The sequence below is a fragment of the Anopheles merus genome, chromosome 2R, assembly GCF_017562075.2.
Source record: "Anopheles merus strain MAF chromosome 2R, AmerM5.1, whole genome shotgun sequence".
NCBI lineage: Eukaryota > Metazoa > Arthropoda > Insecta > Diptera > Culicidae > Anopheles > Anopheles merus.
The window spans coordinates 33,106,210-33,120,718 of NC_054082.1; the positions used below are offsets into that span (position 1 = coordinate 33,106,210).

Here is a 14,509-nt window from a genome sequence, read left to right on the forward strand (position 1 = left end):
TATAGGTATTTAGATACCATTAGATTTATTTCAAAGAGTTTTTCACAAAAAATAGATGACAAAGTGTTGCAATGCAAAGCGATGATCGGTACATACTGGCAACACTGATCATGGTTTGACAGGCAACGTGGTTTTGTTTTGTTTACGTTTTCTAGCCGTAAATCCGCCCGACCATTCCAAACTTGCACCATGTCTACGGAAATTTTGCTAGAATTTGAAGGAAAAAAGTTAACGCTTCCCGCTCTACCATCTACTTACATCGTCTTGGAAGAAAATACAGTAAATATTCGCTCTTGCCGTAAATATTTCCAGCACCTTATTCAATCTGTTCCATCTGTTTCACAGGACCATGCCCCACTGCCGGTAGCTCACCTGCAAGCGAATGTGACTCAACCCTTTGGAGCGAGCAATGTTCTGGAAGCTTGTGTTTCTAATCTCACGACCATTGTTGAAGGTGAAGATGTGAAAACTGTGCACGATTTAACATTAAGCTATCCGCCTGACACAGCCCATCGACATTGGCCGGGTGACACGATTGGAATTTTATCCTACAACACGGATGCCGACGTCGAGTTCCTGCTTGCCCGGTTGAATCTACTGTCCAAAGGTGATGTCGTTTGCAAAGTAGGTATCGACCAAAACACAACGAAAAAAGCTGCCAAGGTTCCGGCGTTTGTGCCTGCTGTAATCAGTTATCGACGGCTGATAAAGGAGTGTTTGGATCTGCATGCAGTTCCCAAGAAGGTAAGTGCAGTAGTGCCGCAAATACCTTAAACTTTAGCGAACCATTAAAACTATTGGAAATCGCATTGCAGCTTCTGATTCGTTCGCTAACACCATTCACTACGAACGACGACGATCGCCGCTTTCTGGAAATTTTATGCTCCAAAGAGGGAAACGCTGCATACGAGCAGACCGTTCAGAAGGGAAAAGGAATCATCTCACTGCTTCAACTAGTACCGTCCTGTCGTCCAACGGTCGCATTGCTAATAGAGCACCTTCCAAGGCTCATGCCACGACCCTACTCGATAGCCAATGCTTACCGCGAAGGGGCCAGTCCAACAACGGTACGATTTATCTTCTCGCACAATGCAGAAAATCCTGGAATTACCACCTCGCACCTAAGAGCGTTAAGTAAAGGAGCGACGGTATACTTCTATTTCCGCCAGAGCAGTGCCTTTGTCTACGAGCAGCGCGATCTAAGGCGAAACATTATAATGATAGGAACAGGCACGGGAATGTCACCGTATCTGTCCTTCCTTCAGCTGCGTGCAGACGCCCGCGCCCGGGGCGAAGCGCTTGGTCGAGCCGAATTGATCGTGGGATTTCGCTATCGAGACCGTGGCTACCTCTGCAAGGCAGAAGTTGAAGAGTATCTGGAAACGGGCGCGTTAGACGCGTGCTATGAAGCTTTTTCACGCGATCCCAACGCACGGCATAAGTATGTGCAAAGCCAGATGAAGGAAAATGGTACGAAAATCGTTGAAAACATCCATAACCCACACGCGACGCTGTACGTGTGTGGTGATTCGAAGGTTCTTTTGCCGCAGATAACGGAAACCGTGATCGACATCCTTGCCGAAGCACCGGGAGCAGAGGACAGGGATGCGATCAAGACATTGATTGGTAGGCTAAAGAAGGAGGGTAAATATCGCGAAGATGTTTGGCTGTGAAGAGATAGCTTAAAGCATAATGGCAAATAAATTCTAGCTCCAACTGGAGCTATATTTTTGCAAAAAGATAAATTTGCAGACCAACTTACCAGTGATGTGATATGCTTCTACTTCTTGCGATTCGGACTTTCGGATGGTTTTACACTGTGTAATAACAAAAAAACCGTGCTACATCGTCCTATCACAAACTATATTCTATACATAAAACGTTTAACAATATTGCCAAAAAAAGTACTACAAAAATGTCCAGTATCGAATGCTATTTACGTGTGTGAATGGTTGTGCATGGTTGTGGTTGTTACGTTCGTTGGAACAAAAAGAAAGAAGGAAAATACTTCAAAAACGTCCATAGCTAATACCGAATAATATCCTATCACACCGTCGTTATTCGTTTCGCACTTTCATTTACACCGACTAATGCTGCAAAAGAATGTTGTAATTCAATGTCCCCAAAGATCATCACCACTGCATCATTCCTACTAAATGCTTGATACATATGCAGTTGTGCTTGGCAGCACAACACAAAGTGCGCTTGGTAATGTAATGTGGCTCCTTCCTCCTACCTGGTTACACTCACACACACTTTTCTTAACCTTGTAATACGTATAAAAATACATGCGCTTTTTATATTAAAAAAAAAAACAAATAGCATTGAAAAGCATTTACCGCATTGGTGCGAATGTTTGTCCATCAGATACGAATTAAAAAAAAAAGAAGCAAGCTTTCTCGCTGTAAGTGCCCTAGGTAGAGTACCCTTTCGTTATCGGTCGGGCTGGATTGATTGTGATGGTTTGTTTGCCAGGACTATGTACCTATTTACACTATTAAAACAGCAACAGAAACGCGTGCTGCCGATTTGTTGCCCACAATGGATGCATTTCGATTAAATGGAAATCAATACCTCTCCGTCCCTCTGCTATGTACAAAATGTAGTAATAGTAATTCAAACACGCACCCCTAAACAATACTTCTTTTCCCAAATGTTTTCCACTTTCTGGCGGCTGCTAACCGACCGACCTTCTCAATGCACACGCAAAACAAATGGGCCGCCCCACTACAATCTGCTGGACGGTAATTCTCCGATCGTCAAACCCTAAATATGGCCTGGGATAGTGTTACACTGTACATGGACGATGCAGATGCAGACGCTCTTCCTTTCTTTAAATTCATAAGAGACGCAAGAAGTTCACGTGGTTGAGTACAGTGTCAAGTATCAGACCACGTAACGTCTCTATCAGGGCCTAATATGTAACACGGGCGATGGCTAGGCACTTTGGAGCGGGCGTCACGCGGAAGACGTTAGCAATTCGATTCATGTTAGTTCCTTCTGGAGGTTTTTCGATGGCGTTTATGCGAAACATGTGCTACATATGGTGTTGCGTGGTGTATTGTTGCGGCGTTGGGAGTTTTTCGGCTTCCTCGTGTGGCTTTACAAGCTGGTGTGAGTGTGCACGATCGGGAAACCCCCTTGCCTGAAAGTGGTCCAACACCCGCAACAGCAGCGTCCACAAATACTGTTCAAGGCAATCAACTTGCGCGCGCTGACTGCGGGGAATGAGCTCAAGCCTTGCTTGAGCACCTCACACACTGCCAGCCAAATGATGGCTGCCCTTCGGCTATATTAAAACATTATTGTGTTTCATGGATTAAGGCTACGCACGGTTCACGCATCACGGGTCTACCACCTTCTACTAAGAGAGTCTTGCCATAGGATGCACCAATGCATCAGATTAAGACACCGTCCACACCACCGCCCAACAGATCGCATTCCTAAGAGTGCGAATTCATGTCCGTCCTGCTGATAAGAAGCAACCGGAAGTGTCCGTAACGTAACGTGATTCTCTCTGCTGTGATACGCGGGAAGGTGTAGCTCACACCTCGCAGTGCTTCCGAAAGGAAATGGAGAGTTCATTTGTTCAGCACCTCGCCCCACACACACACTGTCAAAAGACACTCCCTCTCTGATGGGATGCGGTGCAACTGTATGTAATCTGCTGTGCTCGGTTAGTGAAGAGGGGGAGGGGGCTTGCATACTTGTGTTATCTGATAACGATTGATAAATGGCATCGCACAAATCGACACACGGTGCACGCTTGGTCAGGTTAAGAGAGATGGGTTTACGAAATTGAAGAAAAATGCCAATAAATGTATTACCCATCCATCCTACTGCTGGGGGTCTTGCATAGTGTGTACACCCACTGGGAATGACAAACGCATTATTCGTGCGAGCGCGATCAACACTTCAACCAAGCCGGAAGTGTGAATTTATCCTGCCCGATTTACACACCCGGTTGACACTTCCTTCATCGCGCACGGCGACCTCCCTAAAGAAACACAACCGGTACAATATTACAATAGTACGATTGGAGAGCTTTGTTGGTGTTTCAGGGAGTACTGGAATCCCAACACATTGAGGTAGAGGTAGCAGCATAAGGTCAAATTAATTTATCTCATCACCAAGATACGCGGGGGTACACTACTGTCGTAAAGATTCTCGCCTGCTTTTTGAGGGTTTCGTGAGACGGAAGTGGGTCGGGTACCACCATCACCATCATCATCATCATCAGGGCCATACGGTGCCGTAACCGTCCGTTTCGATAGACATCGAGTGCTTACACACTCTCCACCAGCTACAGTAGCTTCCTCCCCGCAGCACGTGGTGTCAGCTTGGTGTACACCGATCGCTGTGATTATCGCTGCCGCGAGGCGTGAAACATTAAAGCACCGGTTTTTGTTTTTGTTTTTTCAAAGCGCACCATGTAATCAGCATGCCATGCAATTGTTTTGTGCTAGCAAACGGTGTAAAAAGAAGAATCGTTCTTCACCTGCCATCGTCGGACCGGTTAGGCCGGTGAGGATAGAGTGTGCGCGCAATTTTGTTTATTTAAAGCTAAACAAAGGCCCCAAAAGGGAACAGTTTATTTACCAGAAAAAAAAACTCTATACAAATAAAAGCAATACTTTATGCCCTGCATATGTCAGAAGTTGATCTTCTTTTCCTTTCCTAACAGTGGCACGGTGATTGTTCTCTCGGTCAAGGCCCACCACCGCAGTTAACCTCCACTTCTCTTCAAACGATATTCGAACCGAGTACCCTCACTCATAAATTGAACATTGGTAGCATTGCATCCCCGGTACATTGTATTTACATTTCTTTACAGCACCAGCACCAACACATGCGCTATTCTAAGAACACGAGAAGATGGGGAAACCGATCGCTCAAAACCACCCTCCTCACGGCAAGATTGAATTTCTCACCTTCAACCTTCCACCCGTGATTGTGCACATCTTTATCAGCGTGTTGTTGCTGCTACCGAGGGGGGATCTGAATAGTGTTGTGGATTTAATTCATTTGAGAGGGTTGAGGTGGACGACATCACACACGCCCATGTGTGTACCGTTCGTGTTACAAACGCGATAGTAGGGGAGGACTTTCGGCGGATGAATCATCCACAAATACAGCCACAGCTAAAAACCATGCTAAGCGTCGTCTCGAGGCGGTCCCGCCGGTTGGCTGAGTGGACACGGCGCTGTTGTGCTGGTATGTTGAAGAAAGTTGGTGGGTTTTAATGGTGGTATTTTAGATGAAACGCTAACGATGAGTCATAGGTATAACCGGGAAGGTTTATTCTTACCTTTGGTCCAAACGGTCATGACACTCTCACTCTCATGCAGGAGCGGGTGGTTTGGTGCGATTTAAATGGAGCATCAGGTTCGGCGGTAGATGATAGGCGTTTAGTATGTCAGTTTCAATCACGCATTGATAAAGGATTGTTCAATTACGGAATTGATAAAGGATTCAAGTATCCAGAGCGGATGATGTTTCAAATATTAAATCCAATACGAAAAACAGGTTACATCTGCACATTTGCCTATTCTACTACAGCTTGCGAGAAAACAAGCGAAGCAGTAAGTGGCTCCGAAGGCAGAACGTCCATTAAAGTCAACACTTGTGTGAAGGCAAATTATTTTTATAACGCACATAAAACGAGCATAAAAATTCCCTCTTTTTTTGCTTCGGTCGGCCGGGTTTTCTTCATCACATGTATGTCTACCCATGGGCATTAGGCATGTCGTCGTGTGTCTGCCCGTCCAGGCGGCAACGGGTAGTAGCACATTATGCTCGTTGCGGTTGCGTTGCTCTTGTGTGTGTGTTTTTGGGAAGAATTTCAATCCAGCTGGCGACACGATGCGTCGTCGTTTGCCCGAGTCTGCAACGATACGATCCTTTAGGACGTCCACACGGGTGCGATGAACGGTAGCGCAAAAGGCTAAACCGTGCCATCTTCATCCGGATTTAGGAGGTTTGTTTTGCCTTCACGACGCGTACACAACACAAGACACAAGTTTCCTCTGCTAAAACGACTCTCTTGGCGACAAAATCGCATCGTAGTGTTAATGGGACAAGGCAAGAACGCTTCGTACAGCACCGGCGCTCCACCACGACAAAGGCAATACCCAGGGGGGAATGCTCACTGCAAAAATCTCCGAACCCTGCACCGCGCCGCGCTACCCAAACGTGATTTTCTTCAATGAGATGTAAATTTTAATAGAATAATTCCAGCCACACACACTCTTTTCTGGACCCGGACAGTGCAGTGCAGAGAAAACAACAGCACCAGAGAGCACTAACTGCACCCGGTTTTCCCTCTCGCTTACACTACAAGATGCCCAAAGCGCACTTGCAACTGACGATCGAATGCACTTTCTGTGCACGTTCAAACGAGCGCCGTCTACGTGCACGTGCTGTCTCGTTCTACTGCACGCAACAAAGCAGTGATGAATGATGCACGCAACCACCACCAACATCATCAATGCATACCATCAGCATCATCGCACGCGTATCAGGCTGCGCTTGAGATGGTTCGCTGCTCGGTGACTCCTAGTCGAGTTCAACGCCAATACGGGTTTGTGCGGTCGCGCAGGAAGACGACATCGACACCGCTGGAAGAGTCTACTGCTACTACCCCACAACGCCAGTCAGTCCGTCTCGCCATCGTCATCATTGCCGAGGCCGTCAAGCGCACGAGCTGGTAAGGGTACAAGAGACTTCCACAATGACACATTCGCAGCCAGGGGTTACAGAACAGAACGGAACAAGAAGGGCTGGCGATGGGTTTGCTGCGTTTCCCCGCACCAGACACAACGAAGTTTTATTTCATTTGCTTGCCTCGTGGCGACGGCGGCCCACTGGCACGGACTTGAGCAGCCCGTCGGTTCCGGCTAATCGCAAGCGACATTATTATCGTTCTGTCTGACCTCTTCCCCCTTCCCGCAGGCACTCGAACGCGAACAGTATGACAAGGACGCAGCGATTTTCTTTTGCTGTCGCTAGCTCGCTTTTGGTCGCTGCCTTTCATAATTTCCTTTCATGAGCACGAACGCAAAAGGCAACATAAAAAGCCATCTCATTAGTAAAGCGGATTGTTCCACTCGGCCCGCTACAAAAAACGCACAAAAACGTCATTCTATGCTGTGTAATGCACATTTACGATCTTACTACAAACTATCAAATGGCAGTGAACGTTCCCTTTAAATGAAGCTGGATTACACCAAACGACCGAACAAAACACGATGGAAAGGAATTTACTTTCTTCGTCCGGAATAGTGGAATGTAATGGAAAATGATCCTGTGTTGCGCCCCTTAGTGCTTATAGTCCATGCCTAGAATACTGCTGCTTCCTTCACCCTAGATGCACTGCGTGGCTGCAAGGGTTATGCGTGTTGTATGATTGATTGTTCTGTGTCGACGCCAGTGAGCTAATACTCGAATCGAATGCTGCCGTCAACCGTGTTGCACAGTGCCATGCCCCGTGCAGAGCCCTCGCTAACGTTCGACCGCAGTTTGTGCTTATCGCCATCCTCTACTGCCTGCCTCTCTACCTCACTGACACTGCCCGCTATCGATGTTCCCCCTTCGATCTCGCGCTCGATTCAGCGCATTGCTAGAGTGTGTAAGCTCTACTTTTTCCTTATCTTTAAGCTCGTTGACTATGTGGGGTGTGATTTTGTTGGTCGCGCGCGGCTATGGCGCAACCCTGAGCCGGGGTGTTCGTTTTTACTCCTCATACTCCCCCGCCCGTCCCCCCTTCTGCTGTCTGCTTTATCAAACACCCCCAAAACCAAATTTTGCACCAATATCGTTCCCGTGCCCCCTTTTGCTGGTTCTGCTTTCCGGTTTCCCAATCATTCATTCGTCTTCGTTTTTCCCTCGCTTCGCTCACACGAGCGGGGTTAAAAAAGGCACTAAATCTCACAGCCACATACGGCAAAACTGTTCCTACTTTTGACTTGCTTGGTTCCCCCCTCTCCGGTTTTCTAACCCAACCTGCTTCTCCTCGTTACCTGCAACCAGCGCACAGGCACGCGGGCACGTTGTGCGCGTGCTTGACGCTCGCTTCCTTTAGTTGTCCCGCTTCAGCAACCTTCGGGCGGCCTTAATTAGCGGCGTTAGCGTGCGCAGCTCCATACAGTCCTGCAGGAAGGGATGCCGCAGCAGCTCGTCCGCCGAGGCGCGCATGTCGACCTCCACCTGCAGGCAGCGGTCCAGGAAGTCCTTCAGATTGTCCGACAGCTTGTCCCAGCTCTTGATGTCCGGCCGGCCATTCGCCGCGATCAGGTAAAGCGCACGCAGCGGCGCCTGATTCAGATACGGCGGCTGGCCCTCGATCATCTCGATTGCCATGATGCCCAGCGACCAGATGTCCACCTTCTTGCCGTACTGCTTGCGCGTCACCACCTCCGGCGCCATCCAGTACGGCGTGCCGACCATCGTCTGCCGCTTCTCGTCGCCCTCGATGTTGGCGCAGAAGCCGAAATCGGTCACCTTCACCGAACCGTCCATGCCGAGCAGCACGTTGTCCGACTTGATGTCGCGATGGATGATGCCCTTCGCGTGCAGGAAGCTGACGGCCAGCAGCACCTCCCGGCAGACCGCCGCTATCTGGCGATCCTTCATCACCGTCTCGGTGACCACGTCGGTCAGCGGACCGCCGTCCATGTACTCGAGTATGACCCACAGCTGGTCGACGTCCTCCAGGTAGTACGCCTCGAGGAAGTTGACCAGATTCTTGTGATTGAAGTCCTTCAGCACGTTGATCTCGTTCAGGATCGACTCCTTGGACGATTGGTTCTTCATGTCGATCGTTTTGATCGCCACCTTGGCGCCGGTGTTGCGATCCAGCGCAATGAACACCACCCCGGACGCACCCTTGCCCACCTCGACCGTCTTCTCGTACCGCTCGAGCGGATCGTTCAGGTTGCAGATCTTCTTCAGCTCGTGATAGACCTGCTCGTCGCTCTTGGGCTGGCGGGCGAGCTTCTCCTTCGGTCGCAGTATCAAATCGGCATCGGCCAGCTCCGGCTCCTGGTCCAGGCTGTTGTTGTTGTTCACGTTCGTGCAGATCGCGTAGGAACTTTGGTGCGTCAGGTGGGGCACGTTGTGAATGATCATCGTGTCGCTGTTGCTGCCCGAGTCGATCAGATGCAGATTGTCCATGCCTTTGTACACCTTGCTGGTGTAGTTCTTGGGCTTTGGTTTCAGCTGCGGTTTCGGCGGCAGGGTCATACTTTTCTTGGGCAGCGGGGGCGGGGGCACCTGCGGGACGGCTTCACTCTCCTCGCTGCTGCCGGCCAGCGAGTCTTCGCTTTTGTGCGTGCTCTTCTGGTCGAGAAACTGGTCGATCGATTCCGTTTCCTCGTGGATCGCATCTTCCGTGATGAACGGCTTGAACGGTTCCGATGCGTCCTTCTTTTTGATCGAGTAGCTGTAAAACTTTACCGCCTGGTAGGCTGCCTCCGGATTTTTGCTCTGCTCGTCGTGCGTGATCATCGCGTCCATCATGCGGATCCATGGTTTCGGCAAGCCCTCCAGATGGCCGGTCAGCTGATTTTTGCTGACGTGCATCCCGTGCACCACGTTCGTCGGCAGCCCGATCTCGGAGATCTTGTTCCGCTCGGACTCCTTCGCCCGTCTGCTGCCGAAAATGTTTTTAATCATCTTGTGAGTGTGTGTTTCGGGGCGAGCGCTGGCAGAGGTATGAAAGAAAACGGACGAACAGGGAAGACGGCGGTTCCCTAACGACGGTGACACGGTGGTAAATGGCGCTGGTAATGAGCCCGAGTTTCCAGTGCACAATGAGCTACGAAAACACAATAGAATCACACCGAGAGTGGAGCACCTTCACTGGGGGAGCTATGATAGACACAGCTTTCCTTCTTTTGTGTTGTGTCTCACGCTAAGTGGAAGTAGAAAAATGGGGAAAATAACACTCTCTGCGCACTCACACACACACGCAAGCATACACACTCGCGCTACACTGAAACGCTCCACGCCAGGGGCAAAACCATTCGCACGCCACAGAAAGAAAAACTGTCTCACAACGACGACGGGGGCTTTGCTTATCTTTCGGGGTTGTGCTGGAAATTTTATTTTTTCCACGGGGATTCACGCACAAACACACGAACGAACACAAACAGCCACACACAGCACACGCACACACACACAGTACCGTTCCTTCCAGTGGCAATGCTAGGGCGCCGTCGTTTAAACGCTTTCAACGCAATGAACCATTCCAGCGCAGCAAAATACACACACACACGGCACACGGATTTATGTTTTATCTCATGATGATGAGCCTTTCTCTTCGACCAGTGCCAGGCGAGGAAGTTGGAAATAATGCTCCGAGCGCTATGACGAATCGTCGACACTTTGGCACAGCCCTACAAACTTCAACTGAGCGCGTGTGCGTGTGTGTACGTGTGCTGGCTCCCGCTACCAGTGTGGCCAGATTATTTTAGCGGTTTTCGGCAGGCGCATCAAAATTTTATCGGTAGTTTTCGGTAGGTTAAAACTCGAAACTTAAAAGAAGTAAAAGCGAAAGAAGTGTTAAGCGGGATGGGAGGGAGTGTTAATGCGGAAAATGAATGTTCCATCTCACGAGAATATGCATCCTTTATTTAGGATACGGATTAGGTTTTGTTCAGCGGTTACACAAATGAAGGTCTTTCTGAAGTGTTGATCTGAAAATTGTACTAGGAATTCTAAGCCAAAGAAGGACTAAGATGCATATTTTCTTCTCAATGGTGGCAAGTTCTTTTTCTCCGGCCTCGCGACCTTACCCAAGTGCCACAAATCCACTAAACGACCACTAAACGGCTTCTAAACGACTCAAGTTCTCTACCTAAACGGAATATAAAAAGACTTCGTTTAGCAGACGGCAAACGACTCATGCATTCTAAAAATAGCGAAAAAGCTGGTGGCGCTCTCTGTTGGTGGGATACCCCAACCAGTTGAGCTTCATCGCTTGGAGGAGAGCTTTCTCATTTCCTCTGTACTGTTGTATGGTTTCACATTGTAGTTATGCATCGCTAGAACTAGAACGGCGATACAATTGTTTAAATACTAAACTCCAATGGAAACCACCCAAGCGCCACAGATTAAGCTTAAACGACTGGAAAATTGAATATCCATATAAAGGCCGGGCTACATTGATCGTACTCCGTACTGTAATTTTGATTTTCACTAGCGCATCTGGCGGCGGCTGGTGGAAGCTTTTTTTGGTCATCGAGGGAATGGTCGTGCCGGATCTCAAAATTAAGTAGTTTTTTCATCGTTTTTTGACGCGAAAATGGCTGAAATACTTGCACAACATGTTTATGTATCAATTACAAAGCTTTCTCAGTCCAGTTAAAGTGAAAAACATGGAAAAATAACATATTTTCTGGAACGGCTCCAAATTGTTTGGCAAAATGCTTCGGTCAGCCGCCGCCAGATGCGCTAGTGAATATAAAAATTACACCACGGAGTACGATCAATGTAGCCCGGCCTTAAAAAAATGAAAGCTCCACAGCTTCATTGGTTTGATCAATAGATGGCGTATTACAACTCATCATTATATTGCTATCCTGTTCTTGCAATGTGTTTCGACAAGTTTCATCTTATCATGACCTATATAGCCTTATAACTTTCTGAGCAAAAATCTATGTGAATGGTCGTGTGGTCAGATACGTGGGTATCAACACCAACGACCATAACTCAATTCTCACTTGCTTCAGTACTGGTGGTGGTTTCCGTTGGAGTTTAGTAATTAAACAATTGTATCGCCGTTCTAGTTCTAGCGATGCATAACTTCAATGCGAAACCATACAACAGTACAGAGGAAATGAGAAAGCTCTCCTCCAAGCGATGAAGCTCAACTGGTTGGGGTATCCCACCAACAGAGAACGCCACCAGCTTTTTTGCTATTTTTAGAATGAATGAGTCGTTTGCCGTCTGCTAAACGAAGTCTTTCTATATTCCGTTTAGGTAGAGAACTTGAGTCGTTTAGAAGCCGTTTAGTGGTCGTTTAGTGGATTTGTGGCACTTGGGCACCAGCACTGAAACAAGTGAGATTTGAGTAATGGTCGTTGGTGTTGATACCCACGTATTTGACCACACGACCATTTATATAGATTTTTGCTCGGAAAGTTAGAAGGCTATATAGGTCATGATAAGATGAAACTTGCCGAAACACATTGCAAGAAAAGGATAGCAATATAATAATCAGTTTTAATACGCCAGCTATATATGCTGGAATCGGTATCTCGCTCTCACTAGTGCAGCGTGTTCGGGAGAAACGGGAAGGAAAGGGTATGAGGAAAATACAATGAAACAGCGCGAGCGAGCATTCTTTCCAGTGAGAGCGCCTCGTGTATTTTAAAGGCATGCAAGAGAGTGCCAGTCTGGTGGTACAGTCGTCAACTCGAACGACTTAATAACATGCCCATCATTGGTTCAAGCCCCGAATAGACCGACCCCCCATAGGTAGGACTGACTATCCTGCTATGGTAGCAATAAGTCACAGAAAGCCAAGCCCGCTTCACTAGTGGGTACAGGCAGGCCTTGACCGGTAGCGGCTGTTGTGCCAAAAAGAAGAAGAAGAAGAAGATGAAGAAGAAGAAGGAGCAAGAGAGCGCATTCTCTCTGTGGTAGCGCTCCATCCGCCATTTTTAATTTTTAGCCCAAAACAACGGACTTCGGATCCGATCTTGGGCCGGACGCCCACCGTTTGTTTCTACCCTACCAGCATTAAACGGCTTTGAAGGCATTCAGAAGGCATTTAAGGCCTTAGTCGCCTTAGAAGGCGAATAAAGATTTCAACCGAAACTTTCACGGCTGTAACGGGTTCTCTTCGAAATCTTTCAACTTTTTGATTCAAGGAGAACAGATAGCTTGCCGCCATCTTAGCTTGTTTATATACTGAATTTGCACCTGTACTAATGTAACTGCCAAATAGAGCAGTGACAACGCGTTTGGTTCCGAACCGAGAAAGCGTGTGTTCAAATCCAGATTTTTATGATCTTTTTTCTGCGTTTATTTCTTTTTAAATTAATTTTTTCTTACTATAATTACTTTAAACAAAATTTATGTGAAGCGAAATTAAAATAATACCTTTTTATAAAAAAAACCTAATAATTACACTATGTTCACCGTTCATTATCAGGATGGGAGAAATATGTATCTCATTTTTCCTTTTATTTTAGTTATCGAAATGAGTTTGATATATTATCACCTTTCAATGAGTTGGTCTTTAACAACCGAATAATGTAGACCATCTTTAATAAAGTGAAATAGCTCAGAGCTTAACGCAAGAGAACATAACACGTAAATCGTGCTATCGAATCTCACGCTCATATCTGGGAACACTACAACAGTGCAGTGCTGAAGACCCAAATAGCCAGCTCGTACTTTATAGCTGATTTAGGGCTGTTTAACGAAAAATCGTTCCGATGTCGTACTTTGTGGCTGATTAAGAGATAGACGGTACTTTGCGGAACTATGGAGCTTTTTAACAAGCACATGGTACTCTTTGGAACTTTGCGGCTGATTAGCACTATGTGTAGGGTTCATGATGGAACTTGAACTTCGTGGAACTTTATAGCTTTTTAATGCATGACATCGGTTCGAGATGGCTCTTGTCAAAGTGTCAAAGACGGACGCCGGCAATAATCTCATTGCTGCTGCACAAGTTAGATTCGTTAATTGAAGAATGAATATTGAGTGAAGTGATTGTGAATTATCAGTAAATTGTGTGAAATTTTATGTAATTCATCAATACAAAAGATTTAAAAATATACACATGTGTTTAAACGAAACAAATCTTGTTGTTTATTTCATCGATGGCGCTTGCTTGAAAATAAAACACAAAGAAAAATAATCCCTGGCATCGTGGCATAAGGAAGCTGCTTAGGCGCTGTTTGAAAGACCCACATAGAACTTTGATGCTGTTTATCTACTGCAAAAGGCGAATTAGAGCAGCGATCTTTAGCGTGCCAAAATGAGCTGCTTAAGCAATTCTGGCTATTTGGGGACGCTTGTAAGGTTTTCTTTTGACAGTTGCAATTTCAAATTTCAAATTAAAAGCGAAATTTTTCATTGACATATTTCAAAGGCATTTAATTACTGCTAAATGCACTGCTGATCGCCTTCAATTCGCCGGCGATTACAAGGCGATTAGAAGGCATTTAACGGAAATTTGCGGGTAGGGTACTTACCCCTCGCCTGAAAATTTCATTCTCTTTGTCTGTCGGGTAAGCTTTAACCGCCGACAGCGAGATTCAAATACAAATTTAAATGATTTTCTTTGACGAACAATTCTCGGAATCCATGCAACTGACATTTTCTACTTATTATGAACATTAAATTTTAACGGATAAAAATAAAAAGTGCCAGGCAAACAAACGTGCATCAGCGCGATAAGTAACAAATGAGGTTATCAATCTTTAAAACAGCATCCCAAGCGCCACAGATTAAGCTTAAACGACTGAAAAATCAAATATCTGTGATTTTCGGTAGG

The 14,509-nt window shown here is 46.7% G+C and overlaps 2 protein-coding genes across 2 annotated transcripts; one reads left to right on the forward strand and one right to left on the reverse strand.

Moving 5' to 3' along the window:
* Nucleotides 1-141: 141 nt before the first annotated feature.
* Nucleotides 142-1,854, forward strand: LOC121603667 (methionine synthase reductase-like). The gene is made up of 3 exons (XM_041932744.1): nucleotides 142-279; nucleotides 346-744; nucleotides 816-1,854. The coding sequence occupies exons 1-3, from the start codon at nucleotides 190-192 to the stop codon at nucleotides 1,671-1,673; spliced, it is 1,347 nt and encodes a 448-aa protein (XP_041788678.1). The 5' UTR covers nucleotides 142-189; the 3' UTR covers nucleotides 1,674-1,854.
* Nucleotides 1,843-10,421, reverse strand: LOC121603666 (serine/threonine-protein kinase PAK 1). Its single transcript, XM_041932743.1, has one exon. The coding sequence runs from the start codon at nucleotides 9,670-9,672 to the stop codon at nucleotides 8,077-8,079; it is 1,596 nt and encodes a 531-aa protein (XP_041788677.1). The 5' UTR covers nucleotides 9,673-10,421; the 3' UTR covers nucleotides 1,843-8,076.
* Nucleotides 10,422-14,509: the final 4,088 nt, after the last annotated feature.